The 13,057-nt window shown below is 48.9% G+C and overlaps 5 protein-coding genes across 5 annotated transcripts; 3 read left to right on the forward strand and 2 right to left on the reverse strand.

Annotated features, from left to right (window-relative positions):
• Positions 1-2,409: 2,409 nt before the first annotated feature.
• ONS95_012837 (uncharacterized protein) lies at positions 2,410-3,304 on the reverse strand. The gene is made up of 2 exons (XM_058506454.1): positions 2,867-3,304; positions 2,410-2,812 (listed from the first exon to the last, which is right to left on the reverse strand). Exons 1-2 carry the CDS (start codon positions 3,061-3,063, stop codon positions 2,665-2,667), a joined length of 345 nt encoding a protein of 114 aa, XP_058357182.1. The 5' UTR covers positions 3,064-3,304; the 3' UTR covers positions 2,410-2,664.
• Positions 3,305-4,519: 1,215 nt separating this feature from the next.
• On the forward strand, positions 4,520-5,822 carry ONS95_012838 (uncharacterized protein; the record flags this gene model as incomplete). The annotated part of the gene is made up of 2 exons (XM_058506455.1): positions 4,520-4,712; positions 4,771-5,822. The coding sequence occupies 2 exons, from the start codon at positions 4,520-4,522 to the stop codon at positions 5,820-5,822; spliced, it is 1,245 nt and encodes a 414-aa protein (XP_058357183.1).
• Positions 5,823-5,929: 107 nt separating this feature from the next.
• SUB7 (subtilisin-like serine protease) lies at positions 5,930-8,389 on the reverse strand. Its single transcript, XM_058506456.1, has 2 exons — positions 7,025-8,389; positions 5,930-6,969 (listed from the first exon to the last, which is right to left on the reverse strand). The coding sequence occupies exons 1-2, from the start codon at positions 7,304-7,306 to the stop codon at positions 6,034-6,036; spliced, it is 1,218 nt and encodes a 405-aa protein (XP_058357184.1). The 5' UTR covers positions 7,307-8,389; the 3' UTR covers positions 5,930-6,033.
• Positions 8,390-8,592: 203 nt separating this feature from the next.
• Positions 8,593-10,359, forward strand: ONS95_012840 (uncharacterized protein; the record flags this gene model as incomplete). Its single annotated transcript, XM_058506457.1, has 3 exons — positions 8,593-8,983; positions 9,032-9,162; positions 9,222-10,359. The coding sequence occupies 3 exons, from the start codon at positions 8,593-8,595 to the stop codon at positions 10,251-10,253; spliced, it is 1,554 nt and encodes a 517-aa protein (XP_058357185.1). The 3' UTR covers positions 10,254-10,359.
• A 376-nt stretch (positions 10,360-10,735) lies between these two features.
• ONS95_012841 (uncharacterized protein) lies at positions 10,736-12,353 on the forward strand (the record flags this gene model as incomplete). The annotated part of the gene is made up of 4 exons (XM_058506458.1): positions 10,736-10,820; positions 10,955-11,086; positions 11,142-12,205; positions 12,258-12,353. The coding sequence occupies 4 exons, from the start codon at positions 10,736-10,738 to the stop codon at positions 12,351-12,353; spliced, it is 1,377 nt and encodes a 458-aa protein (XP_058357186.1).
• Positions 12,354-13,057: the final 704 nt, after the last annotated feature.

Here is a 13,057-nt window from a genome sequence, read left to right on the forward strand (position 1 = left end):
GGTAACGCCCCTGTACGGCCCCCAGTCAATGGGGCACATCCATCCAGTAGGGACAAACTCCCAACGCCATTCTTTGAACGACTGGACTAATCGGGATTCCCCAACGGCACGAACTGTTGACCGCAGCACCCATTCGAACAGTTGGGGCCTCATCTGATGCCTCACATACCGGCACCTGCGGGTTAAATTAGCTCGACATGGGGCCCGCGCCGAGCGTCAGTGCAAGTGCCAGTGCCTTTGCCTTCTACCCGAGTTCGAAGCCATGCCAGCGAATCCACCTTAATGGAATCTGATATTGCTCAAGCCAGCAAGATCCTCCCGTCAGGCCAGGAACATACAGTTATGGTGACGCTGCCGCCTGTGCGTGGGAGGCAGCGACTCCGCCGTGGGGGTTGACTTTGATGGTTTCGTGCGATGTCAAATGATGAAGCGATAGATATCATGGGGCTTACTGGCGGTCGACTCCAGAGCTTCTGGAAGAAAGTGCACGGCGACAAAAGTCGTTCAATCGAGGTGTCAGAAATCAGAAGGACAGGATAGGCCTGCGAATCCCCAACCCCAACCCCATCAGCATCAGCATCACCAGCACCAGTAGTGCTGCCAACGGCACACGGATAGGCACTTTAGCCCCAAATTCAATCGTCTGTTCTTATCGAAGTCAGGGAAGGCCTGTTCGCTAAACCAGCGTTGATGGCGCTGTTCGCACGAGCTTAAACGTTTTCAAACAAGCCCAAAACCTCCCCAACCGACGACGGATGCCTCCGCGAGCCGCCCCAGAGTTGTCGCGACCACCCTAAAAACAGCCTCTCACGACATTTGTTGCAAGTGGAAGAAGCCCCAGATCGGGATTTAGAGCGTGTTGGAGACACATCGACAGCCCTGTCCAGCCTTACAAGATGTACCATTTAACTTCTCCTCCATGGTGGCATATTGACTGGCCAGCATTCATGCATCGAACCCCTCTGTGACGACATCGACGAGAGACGTCCAAATAAAAGCGTTCTAGAAAAACAGCAGAAACAAGACTCCGATTGGTACCGGGATGTTTTTGGTTTCGAAACAGGTTCGTTCCGCTGGAACTGGAACCTCTGACCCTGCTGCCTGCGCCCTGCATTTGCAGTTGCAGTTGCATTCATCCGAACAAGCAGGCATTAAACAGGCGGCGTGCGTTCTGATTGCTGAATCCTTTCCTCGGGACCTCCGCCCCTTTTACCCCGGACACGTTTTTTGCTTCTTCTAGTGAGATGGGATTCTGCACCTCATCTCAACTCATTTCTTCTGTCGGGATCCACGGTCTAATCAGCGTTGCGCCGTTGGTCGTTCGTCTTTCGGTACTGCTAAGTGAGTGGTAACGTTGCTTGCACCCATGTCTATCTGTCCTTTCCTGTGCCTAGATGCGCGCGCCTTTTCCGAGCAAAACAGTTGCCGACCGTAATTTTAAAAACAGCGAGCAAGATTAGGATTTCCAAGATTCTAGCAAGATGAGAAAGGGATTGTGTTGTGCGGATAAAAAGGACCGATAGATATCGAAACAGAAATCATAATATTGATATGTGAAAGAGGATGCAGCCAGTCACCCTTCGACCAGGGATGGAAAACGTGGAGGTGTTAATTAAGTGGCCTGCATTGCATGCGCTGGGCTGAATGCTTGAAGCCACACCTCTTCGTGTTGCGATTTGTGCTACTTGCCTTCCTCTTAGGGATCGATCCGCCACGTTTTTAGATAGGCGGAAGGATGAAGCGCCGCTTTTCCAATGTGTTTGTGGACTTGTGAATCTGGAAAAGGGGGACAGCTACGCAAGTGGGGCCGCCGAACGAGAAGCTGACGGGGAAAGAGGACATTCTTATGGTTTGACATGTCGCTGGGCAGATATAATAGAATTGAGAAAGCCCCTGGATGAGAAGCATGCGTGGAAGCAATTCATCTAGATTGGAGATAACAGCTTGGAAGGAGAAGAGGTACTTAGGTACAAGCAATTATCACGTGGGTATAGTGGATATGATATAGGTAGGGCTGAACGCCACCATCAACTACTCATTTGATACTGGTTCCGTAAGGCTGAGTGACAGGTGCGGTTATGATAAGCATGGGCGTGGATCTGCGCCTCCTGAACTTTCAGCCTAGTTGCGTGTTGTCTCGCTTGAGAAAAGGGGTAAGACAACAGAAATACACTACTTGGGAACTGAGAAATCATTTGCTTGAACTGGAAAGCAGAAACAACCCAAAATGTAGGACTTAAAACTAACGTATGATTGGCATGACCGATCTGCAAATGCGCGAAATTAATGATTTAATCTGTAATTTGAACCGAACGGTGTCGAATAAAGATATGGAGTGAAGAGTCAAAAATTCTATTCGATCAACTCCTGAACTTTGAGTTAAGTAATTGACAAGACACTGGACAAATCCAATTATTAAGAGGCTTCTGAGTAAGGTGTTGGTGGTGTGGCAAGCGAACGGCGTGCTTCAACACATGTTGAGCATCGATTTCTGCGTCCAGGCTCTTCTCCAGGCTCCTCTCATGACTGGAATGCTGTGAATGCGTTGGCTTCTAATGAACACTCTAGCTTTTCGTCTGCTTTTGGGGGAAAGAGTTCGGCAACAACATGGAAAGTGTCGGCTGAATCGAGGATTTTATTGTTGCTTGGATCTTGCTGAAATATTTAATGACCGTCTCGGATTGTCGAATTGCGAATCATCGTTGTGTGTGCAATATGATGTACACTGCCACTGCTAAGAAATTTCCGCCTACTAATGGAAGTTTCTGACATAGAAAGACCTATAGAGAATATTTGCCAGCTCTGTGTCGAACTATCTGTCAAAGGTAAAGTCAATGAGTGATCAGATGTGTTTGGCAGCGCTCACGTTGGTACCGCGAGGCCTCTTTCCTGACGGTCGCTGCAGAAGCTAACAAGCTTGTTTATCTCAGGTCTCTGGAAATTGATGATATTGTATGATCTGTCGAGTGGCATTGACGAGGCTGACACTCCAAGCTCTTGGTCAGGACCACTCGAAATTCCGTTAAGGCTCACTACTAGACGTCTGAGGTCCAAGATGACCATGTTCAGTCACTACCAGCTTCTTCCTGTGCGTAGAGTTGGAGTCAAACTCTGGGAAATCCTGCCCGTCCCATGCGTGCTGTTCATCTTCACTTGACATAGCGCCCCGCGCGCAATCGATCGACCCTCAAGACCCTGATCACTTATGGAAGGTGGTCCCAATATGATGGATATTGGACTTGTACCAGTTGATCAACTGCACTGACTCCAGGGAGAATGGCCATTGATGAGGCCAGCGAGAGGCTCCTTCGTCAAAGCGGCAGATTCTGGATGACTCGAATCACATGAACATAAGGCGGATCGAACAGTCGCTCTCTGGGTACCCACTAAGCACATTGCGATGTCGCAAGTCATAGAAAAAATAGTTAGAGGGCGCTGAGATGATTCTCGTTGAGGTTTTTAGTGCTGCAGGTGCCTTGGTTGAAAAATTACTAGCCGTAGTAATGGAGGCTCGCGCTACCTCACGTGATGACCGTCTGGCATTTGTTGGGTACCTTTAACATGGGCTTCTCACGACTATGATGCCATTCTGACAGCCAATCATGATCATAAACAGTATATTTAGACTATGGACGGATTGTTTATTCTTTTAGATCCCCAGGAACCGTTGTGGACACATGATATAGAGCACGTGCCGTTGCGACGAGGATCCGCTGGCCGTTCGCTGCTTGGGCTTATTTGTTTGTATTATATAATGTCATAACTGCATCTTGGTACTTTCAAATCCATACAGGTAAGACGTCAAAACTCTTCAAACTCGTTGAGCCTGTCGTGGATGTGTTGAGGTGAATGCTTGGAACATTTGAGAAAACTGTAAGAGACCAGGGAAAGGTCCATGATCTGAAGGAAACTGAATCTGTCATGAGCAGAGCAACTTGAGTCAACTTGGTCCGGAATTGACGGTCCAAAGCTGAGAAGCTCAGCACCTGTGCGACTCTTTCTCCTCCTACCCTATGTAACGAACATCATTACTTGGTTCTTCTTTCGCCCTGTTATGCATGATCGTGAAGCAAAATTGTACGCACTCACAATGATAGACGAAAAAAAATCTTTCAGTCCTATCAAGAAACTTTTCCATGCAGCCATTAACCGCGTTGGTGTTCCTCAATGTGATAGCCAGTGGTCGCCCGAAAAGCAAGCAAACCCAGGCAAACATGTAATTCATTGAATGTTTTTAGTAGTCCTAACAATAACGAACACCTCAATTATACGTATTTGTACCTGTTTTGGGATCAGTTTCTCTCTCAAGTCCTAAATATTTCTTGGGACATTCAACTGCGGAAGGAGTATTTTCGGCTAATTTCGCGCTAACTACATAGAGCTTAACATCAACACCGAACACAGCTTCCTTCAACCTTGTCTGTTCCCCCACCATCAACAACTCCGACGCGACTCGCAACAGCTTTGAAATCTGCCAGCGAGCTCATCTCTTTCTCTGAGCCGTGCTCGTGGCGCTTCGATGGCTTCCTCACCAATGGCCTGGCTCCTCGAGCGAGCCGCCACTTCTCCAGCAAAAGCTGGCAAGCCCATCACAGAATTTGAGATCTGGGCAGCGGTCGAAGATAATCAGAGGGCTGTGAAAGTTGAACGATCCGATGCGCCAGTTCATGTCCAGCAGTACCTTGCAGAGCGCAGAACTTTCATTGATTTCTGTAAGTTTGCTTCGACTAGGTCACTAAGGAGTTTGGCGCATCATCTGACTGGTAGTAGGGGGAACTGACGAGCTTCACCTCTTTCCTGGTCCCAGAGTTGTCCCCTCTATCGAGTTGTCGACCGCTACTCCTCCACCCTCTATACTTCCCGCGGCTCGAGGGCTCTTCCTGTCATCATCTGCTCCTGGTGTGAGCCCTGTCCACAATCCCACCATCAATGGTCCTGCCCTTCGTCGACAACCAGTCATACCAACAGTCACAAAAGAACGTGGTCGAGGACTGGAGAGGGGGAATGCATACAGAGAAAGATCCCGTTCACGGTCTCCTCGACGACGTGGGGACCTATACCCTCCCAGAGACTGGGACCGTCTGCCTCGTTCTCGATCCCCAAGATGGGAATCTCGCATAGACCATCGTCTTGAATCTCTAGAACGTGGTCATGACTCCTACCCCCGCAGAGATTCGCGATACCGATCGCCATCTCCGGTTGAACCTCGCCGCAAGCGACGTCCCTCCCCTCCAGCCCAATCGATGCCCGGTTCTTGGCAGGCGCTCGCTGAGAAGGCAGTCCCAAGTCATCCTGCTGCTGCAATCCACAGATACACCTTCCCCGCCACCGAAATCCGTCCCAGTACCCAAGATGGTGTCAAGGCATTGAATACCGGTGCCGTACCAAAGGCTCATATCGATCTCCGGACCCAGAAACCATACCCACCACTGGAGTTTACGGATTCACGGGCAAAAGACAAGCTCTTAGGGAAATCCAGACAAGCACTTGCAGAGATATGTCGATTCTTCCCCGCTGTAGTATTCCAGCTTGAGGAAAAACCAAAGGCACCAAAGAATCCCGCGACATTGAGACTCTGGCTGGAAGTCAAGTCGAGCTCCGATCCTACCAATGAAGGAGTGAGATGGCAGATTGACGCCTGTCGTCGTGGGTTTGAAGCTTACCACAAGTGGGACCAGATGGGTCTGCCGTGTGTGAAGGATTATTACTATACCAATAGGAGACTTTTCCATCATGGAAATACATTACAGGGGCGTATAATGCAGGGATTAGGGAAGCCTAGGGATGACCAGGATTTGAAGCGACGATCGGGAAAGAAATAATGCTGGCCGTATACGGATTGAGCGAGTATAGGCGTTTTGTACTGTTCTGATGTTAAGAATACATAACGCGAACAATGCCCGAGAGAGCGAGAATGGGTAAATTATGACGCGAATGTGAATGATAATTGAGGTTTGAATGTTTATGAACAATCTCCGATATTACAATATGCTTTAATTTACTTGGTACAACCCATTCATCACTTCCCAGCCTTTACGCACCATTGCCATTATAGGCAAGCAAGTTTGGAGTTCCACTGAGACCAGGGTTAAGAATGCCACCAAGGCCAGTAGGAGTGACACCAGTCAACACATTCCTCGTCGCCAAACTCCTGATCCTCTCACACAATGGTCCAGGTGCTCTCCTACCCTCAAGAGCAATCAAGTAAGCACCCAATCCAACAATATGAGGCGTAGCCATCGATGTGCCAGAGATGGTATTGGTATCCGTAGGACCATTCTTCCACGTAGAAAGGATATCCGTACCAGGGGCGAAGATATCGACAACAGAGCCATAATTCGAGTACGAAGCTCTCGCATCGTTCCTATCTGTCGCTCCAACGGTGCATGCAGACCTCTCACTAGCTGGCGATGTCAAAGCAGCAGAGCGTCCATCATTGCCAGCAGCAACGCCCATGAAGAGACCTTGCTGAACGGCAGATGCAACAGCGGCGTTTGTGGCTTGAGAGAAAGCACCGCCGAGACTCAAGTTCGCGAGGGATTTCCCAACGCGTCCCTTGCTCTTCATGTCGTTGACAGCCCACTGGATACCAGAGATGATCTGGGAAGTGGCTCCAGACCCACTAGCATCGAGGACCTTGACAGCAATGAGATTGGTCTTCTTCGCAACGCCGTAAGCGCGCGAACCGATGGTGCCAGCGACGTGTGTGCCGTGGCCGTTGCCGTCTACGTTTTGGCCATCGCCAGCGAAGTTGGCGCCGAAGGTGGCGCGGCCTTCGAACTCGGTGTGAGCAGTGTAGATGCCGGTGTCGATTACGTAGGCGTAGGTTCCGGCGCCGGCGGAGGTGTCGTAGATGTAGTTTGTTGAGCCTTTTGCGCGGTGGGAGATACGGCCGAGACCCCAAGGGGCGTTGGCTTGGGTTGTGAGGGCTTGGGTGCGGACTTTGGTGTCGGGTTCGATCCAGGCGATCTGTGAGGTTGTTAGAGAGTATTATGGTTGAGAAATGAATGTATTGAGAACTTACATCAAGACTTGAAGTGAGGAGATCGACTAGAGTTTGGCTGAAAATTCCACTGTATCCTTTGAAGCTGCCCAGATTGAACGTTGACTTTGTTCCGGAAACGACAGCTGCGTCGCGGTTTGCTAAATGTGTCGCGAAAGCAGAGTCTGAAATGTCTTTCATGACAACAATCCATTTGTCGGGAATGATATCTGCAACATTGGGAACTTGGACAATTGGTGCTAGTGGGGCACTGGCTACCAGCGCTGCGGCACCAAAGAAATTGAGAAGGGTATTAAGACGCATTTCGATGGTTCATAGGAAGTAATAGATGGAAATCATATTCGAACAAGACATGAAGGAAATCATCGCCATTTTATATTCGCAGATCAGGCGGGTCAAAAGATCATGTCATTGCCTCCTGGTGCCTCTCTCCCAGCCGTCATGTACTAGTAGCCGAGCTAAATGAAGCTATTCAGATACCGGCATCGTGGCGGCAACTGCCAACACCTAACGAAGCGGGGAGCGATGATCCCATTTCCCCCAACCAGTGACAGGCTTGGCTTCCTCGAGCCGTGCCAAAGACCCCTAAAAGGGTTTTAAGGTTAAAATGATTCTTTGTGGAGGAATCGCACGATCTTGGCTCCTGCCAGACGGGGGAGATGATGATCGGCCAAGACAGCATGATCAGCCGCTACGGACGCCTTCTTTTCTTCGCCAAGACTGATCACCACCTGATAGTGTACCGAGGATGATGAAGATTGGGGTTGTGGAGGCAATGCTTTAGCAAAAGATACAAAGCTGTGGACGCCACAGTTTGGAGATCTTGCGAATGAGGTTAGAATTGTGGTGGAGGCCTGTGTTTGGACACTTGAGAGGACCGTACTTCCCCGCTTTGAGAATTATCCTGACCGATCAGTAGTCTTGGAAGGCTTCAAGCCTCGGATGGAATGAAAGATGCATGATTGTGAGGAGATGTAGGAAAGAGAGGCAGAGTGCTTCCGACATAGTAAAGTACCTTCACCTCCTCGGCCAGAAGGTAGAAGTTCCCGAGAAGAGATGTCTTTCATCCGTGGCAGGTCCAGGAGCAACCAAGGGAAAAGGGGTCTTCTTTGTCTCAGAACAGGGGAGTCTAGGTCGTGGGAATAAGAGACAAGAGAGCGGGTGTCTTGCTGTGATGGATGATGCCGTGGCTTATGCTTTGAAGCTGAGGTTGGGATCAACTTTATCTCGCCAAGCAATCTGCACCAGAAGCTTCAGCTCACGTGCGTATCATGTGAGCATCGAATATCTTTGATGCAAAATTACGAATCTCCATGCTACTGAGACTTTCACGCAGCCTGAGGTTGCTATAAACCAAGTAGCAGCAAGGCAACGAATGTAATTGAGATGCTGTTAAATACTATTAAGAAATTCGGGACTCAGATTGCTACACGCTGCTATGAACAGGAACCGATATAGAGCTTAGTACATTGACGTATATTGTTTTTGGCCAGGTATCAGGCTCCTACGATGAATCATTCTCGGTACAAGGGTTGAAGGTCAAAAAGAAGTGAATATGGTAGCCGAGCCAACCCAGGCAACCGGCAGCGATGTCTCCCTCTTCCCTCGTCTCCTTCTCCAATTTCAACTCCACCTCCACAATTTCTCTCTCTACGGCAACTATGAAGCCTCAAGCAAGCATGGGAAAAATGATGCGCGCCCCGTCATGGGATCTCTCCTCAGCCGGAGGATCTGCCGAAGACCACTCCGCAGATAAGTCTGCTGAGTGGCAAGGAAAGACCGAACCTGAGCCTTACCAGTCCTGCCTGGCAGAGATCGACAGAATGATCACTGAGGGGCTCTCAAAATCTGCTGCCAACAAAGTACGCCACGGAGGGGCATATAGAGCTGTTCGACGGGTCTCCATCGCCCAGGGTAAAGGTGAAGCCGTCGACGTGAAGTGGCTCCAAAACGAGGAGATCAACTTGTGGTATACTTACTGTAAGTGCATTCTGCCTATCTACGCGAGAACATACTGACGATGGACAGCGGATGATCCCTTCCCTGGAGTTATATTCTCATTTGTTGACATTGGCTCTGGCTTGGACAATGTTAGCAACCAGAGCGCGACAACTGAGAAGATTTCGCCAGCCTCGGATATTGTCGACCCGAACGACGAAGTAAAGATCAAGCAGTCGCGTGCGATCGGTATTGAGGTATTTCAAAATTATGACTCAAGTTCAGACTCGGATACAGGAGGTGCGATGTCGATGTCGAATGGGATGTTTCCAAGACTGCCTACATCCAGCCTATGGTTGACCAACTATCTACCTCCGACACATCGCCAAAGTCGGATATCAAATCATCGAGTTCATCCACCGCAGAGTCTAAAAAGGAAGACATCATCGATGACAAGAAGAATGGACAAGCTCGGCATCACGAGGATATATCAACAGTGATTAACGGTGAACTCGCCAATGCTACGAAGAGAGTCACATTCAACAAGTCTAAGCCCATGTCCCTCGGTACATTCTTGCATGAAGAGGACTCTGTTCACAAGACTGCTGCGAGACCCGAAGGACCAGCAAATCGCCGTAGAGAGACCAAGAAACACAATTCGGTCCGCTATGCCGACATGAGATCCGGTTTGCTCCCCTACATCAAGAGCTCTAAGTCCAGTCAATATCAATTATCTAACGCCTATGATTCCCACGTCACTATCAAGAAGTCTGCTAATACCGATGACCTGCCAGGCAAGTCACGCCAGCAAAAATCACAGGACGTGGCGAAAGCCTCGTATGGTCAGTTAGATGGCATTGACGAGGGCAAATATGTTGTTGGCCATGGAAGAGTCTTCTCCTCCTCCATTTCTGAAGAGGCCCATACTGCTCAGTCTCGTCGACGAGGCAGCAGACGCGCTTCAATCCTCCAGCCACCCCCACAAGGCACTGGATGGATCGAGTTCCGCGACCCAGAGCCATTTCACACCTCACCTCCAGCAACAAACATCCCATGGACTTTGACAAAAATGACAAATATCGAGCAGGATGCAAAGAAGGCAGCAGCTCTCAAGGCATGGGCCAACTTCCCTGCTCAAGCTGTGGAAGAAGATCGCGAAGCTGCAGCTGCGTATGTAACCCCAACTACTCTTGGTCTAGTCACAAACACCATGGCTGCTACGCCCGTCATCAAGGAGACGTATAAGCAGGTTGTTGTTTCTGATACATTTGAGCGTAAGATTGTTGGGAAGAGTGTGAATATTTTTGAGTGAGGGGAGATTCTTGGCATGGACTTTGGCGATGTTATTGTGTCATGCACAGGTTGGGTTCGCGTTGATGGTGTTACTGCTGGGTTAATTGAGATGACGAAGATTAATTACACAGGTGGTCTTGATTGAGGATATTCTTCGTAGATTCTAGACATGCAGCATGGAATTGAGAATGAAACCACCGACTCGTGTACATGACGGCCATACTGCTTTTCCCTCACTTGTCATCCCCAATGACAGCTGTGAAACTTCTACCGAAGACTAAGAAAATGTATAACCATGTTCGTCGGTGTTTGGTGCCTGAAATCGGTCCATATTTTCTGTTTGGAGCTCAGAAGTGTTTTTTGAGGTTATTGATATTGAGCCTAATCTGAACTAGCGCGAGTTTAGCGCAACCACGACACAAGAAACTTCACAACAGAACCCTTCCCTCCTTTCTACAACATACACCAAGAAACTCAAGAGATTTTGAACATTATCTCAACATGCCATTCACATACACGTCTCAATTAGGCTGGATTCTCTCCAGGGCTGGTACCATCCCAGCCACAAATCCACAAAGATTAGCAGGTTTGTGACATTGCCACTTGTTATCTTTTGACTTCACCTTCTCTCCTCCGAGATCATCGAATTTTGCAGTGTACCAGAACTGTCTATCTTAGAGCTGTCTAGTCATTCGTGAATATATCACTAATCCCTAGTAGCCACCTCCATCAGCAAGCTCGACATCCGGTCAGCGCATTTGCAGCACCTCATCACAATCGAGGACGAATACCCATTAGCAGATCCCAGCATGAAGGAGTGGCTTGCGGAGATTAGGACATTCCGGAACTTCTGTAAGTTCACTGTGGTAGGCTTTGAAGCCGACAGCACCTTGCTAACCGTTATTAGGGACTGATGATGAGGAACTGTTGCTTCGACTTGCGGGGTACGAAGCTCCATTAGCCACTCTGGCTCGATCGGAATTGGAAGGAGAGACTTCTAGGCCTTCACCATTATTATCATCAGCAGTAAATCGACCACCTCCTCCTCGTCCATCTGCACCATCAGCAAAGACCGATTTAGCTTTCCGGCCTCGGTCGGAGATATCACCTCGTGAGGCTTCTGGGCCTTCATCAGCAGCAGAAACACCACGTCTTGAAAACGGTTCATCTTCCCTATCAGCACACACTCCATCAGCGACTTGGCATACTCCAGCTGGTCGCTCTTCACTATCAGCGCGAAACTCATCAGCCTCCTGGGCTCGATCAGGGACATCAGCTAGGGAAACTTATACCCCTCCTCCATCAGCACCTCGACCGCCTCCAAAAGGTCCACGTTCGTTCTCAGCAAGATCATTAGCAAATCGACCTCGTCCGAGTGGTGCATCTATATCATCAGCACGTACTCCATCAGCCAGTGGGCCCCTTCCAGTTGGTGCATCATTACGACGCGATTCACGCGTCGAATCTGCACTGGAATCTTCAGGATCGGATAGACTTATATGGCGACCCCGTTCGTCTAAGCAGCAATTATCAGCAACAAATCAATCAGCAACTTTACAGCCGAGTAACGACTCTCGAGACAGAGCACATCAGCCATATACTACTAGCCATCAGCTCTCTCAAGATCCAACCCCTCAAAGCGTTGAGCTCTTGAGTGGGGCCTATCCGTCAATATGCGGCCCTAAAGGAAGTTACTTTAATCAGTTCCGGAACAACTTCCCAGGGCTGCTTCTCTACTACGAGCGTCGCCAACCTGGAGGTGAAGTCGTCGTCACCGTCGATATTAGCTCCAGTCATAGCCACGACAATTCTGCTATCATCACCATTAGAGATGCTGCCCTTGGGGGTCTGCGACAATATGCTAGAGACTGTGCAAATGCTCGGCATATAGATAGGATCACAGACTACTACGATGCGCATCGAAGTGCGTTCCATCCGGGTCCGCAGCGACGCAAGCGTCCAGTGGAAGAGGTATGTTCAAAAGCTCTTCTACTACGTCCTGAATGGTGCTTAAAGTGTATAGGATGATATTGGCCAGTTGATGAGAGAGGAATGTGAGCTCCGCCGCGCAAACAGAGATGAGTCTTCTGGAAACAAGCGGCGACGTCAGGATTCGTGAGATTAGTGGGACAGTTGGTGGTATTAGAGGTGGGATAATTTGGATATGGGGCTTCATTAGAAAGACATGTTATTATCAGGGGAACGTGATGTCCCAGGGATATTTGTCAACATTGTTGATATTCGTGTCTATATTGTAGATAGATTGGATTAGATCAGAATATATTAGCCAAAGAGTGAGGAGGTCCAGATTGTGCTGTTAGAAAATACAGATGCACAGCGCCGCGCCCAGTGTATCTTGTCTCTTGCACGATATATTACAAGTAGCAGCTCCAACCCACGCTCGCTCTGTGAACTCACCCTTCGGCATATATATGCCACTAGGTCTGAAGCGTTATTTGCTCCACGAGAATGTGAATGAGAATGAGAATGGTCAAAGACGAATATCCAGGTACAGCATCGGATCGTCTTTCTCCTGGGCCATAGGGAAGCACCATCTCATCCTTCGTTTCGAGGTGTGTCAGTCGACTGACTGCCTTAGTGGGTGGCTTGGCACCAGCCAGGTCTAGAGCAGCCAATGTTTTCAGCTGCAACAGCTTACAGCAATATCAGTAACTAGTATTAATCTGGATTCTAAGCGACCCTCACAAAAAGTGTGGAATCTGCCTTTCCGACCCACCTCCAACTTCCCTGAGGCAACTTAAGATTACTTGAAAATTAGATATTTATAAAGGTTAATATTAATCTTGTAATTATATCTATTTT

Source organism: Cadophora gregata (assembly GCF_030347475.1).
Source record: "Cadophora gregata isolate MNR1 chromosome Unknown scaffold_7, whole genome shotgun sequence".
In the NCBI taxonomy this organism is placed as follows: Eukaryota; Fungi; Ascomycota; class Leotiomycetes; order Helotiales; family Ploettnerulaceae; genus Cadophora; species Cadophora gregata.

Coding starts and splice junctions, on each gene's coding strand:
- ONS95_012837 (XM_058506454.1), bottom strand. CDS start 3,063: ATGGTCATCTTGGACCTCAGACGTCTAGTAGTGAGCCTTAACGGAATT. Junction 2,813..2,866: donor AGAGGCCTCGCGGTACCAAC/GTGAGCGCTGCC, acceptor TTTGACAGATAG/TTCGACACAGAGCTGGCAAA.
- SUB7 (XM_058506456.1), bottom strand. CDS start 7,306: ATGCGTCTTAATACCCTTCTCAATTTCTTTGGTGCCGCAGCGCTGGTA. Junction 6,970..7,024: donor TCCTCACTTCAAGTCTTGAT/GTAAGTTCTCAA, acceptor ACAACCTCACAG/ATCGCCTGGATCGAACCCGA.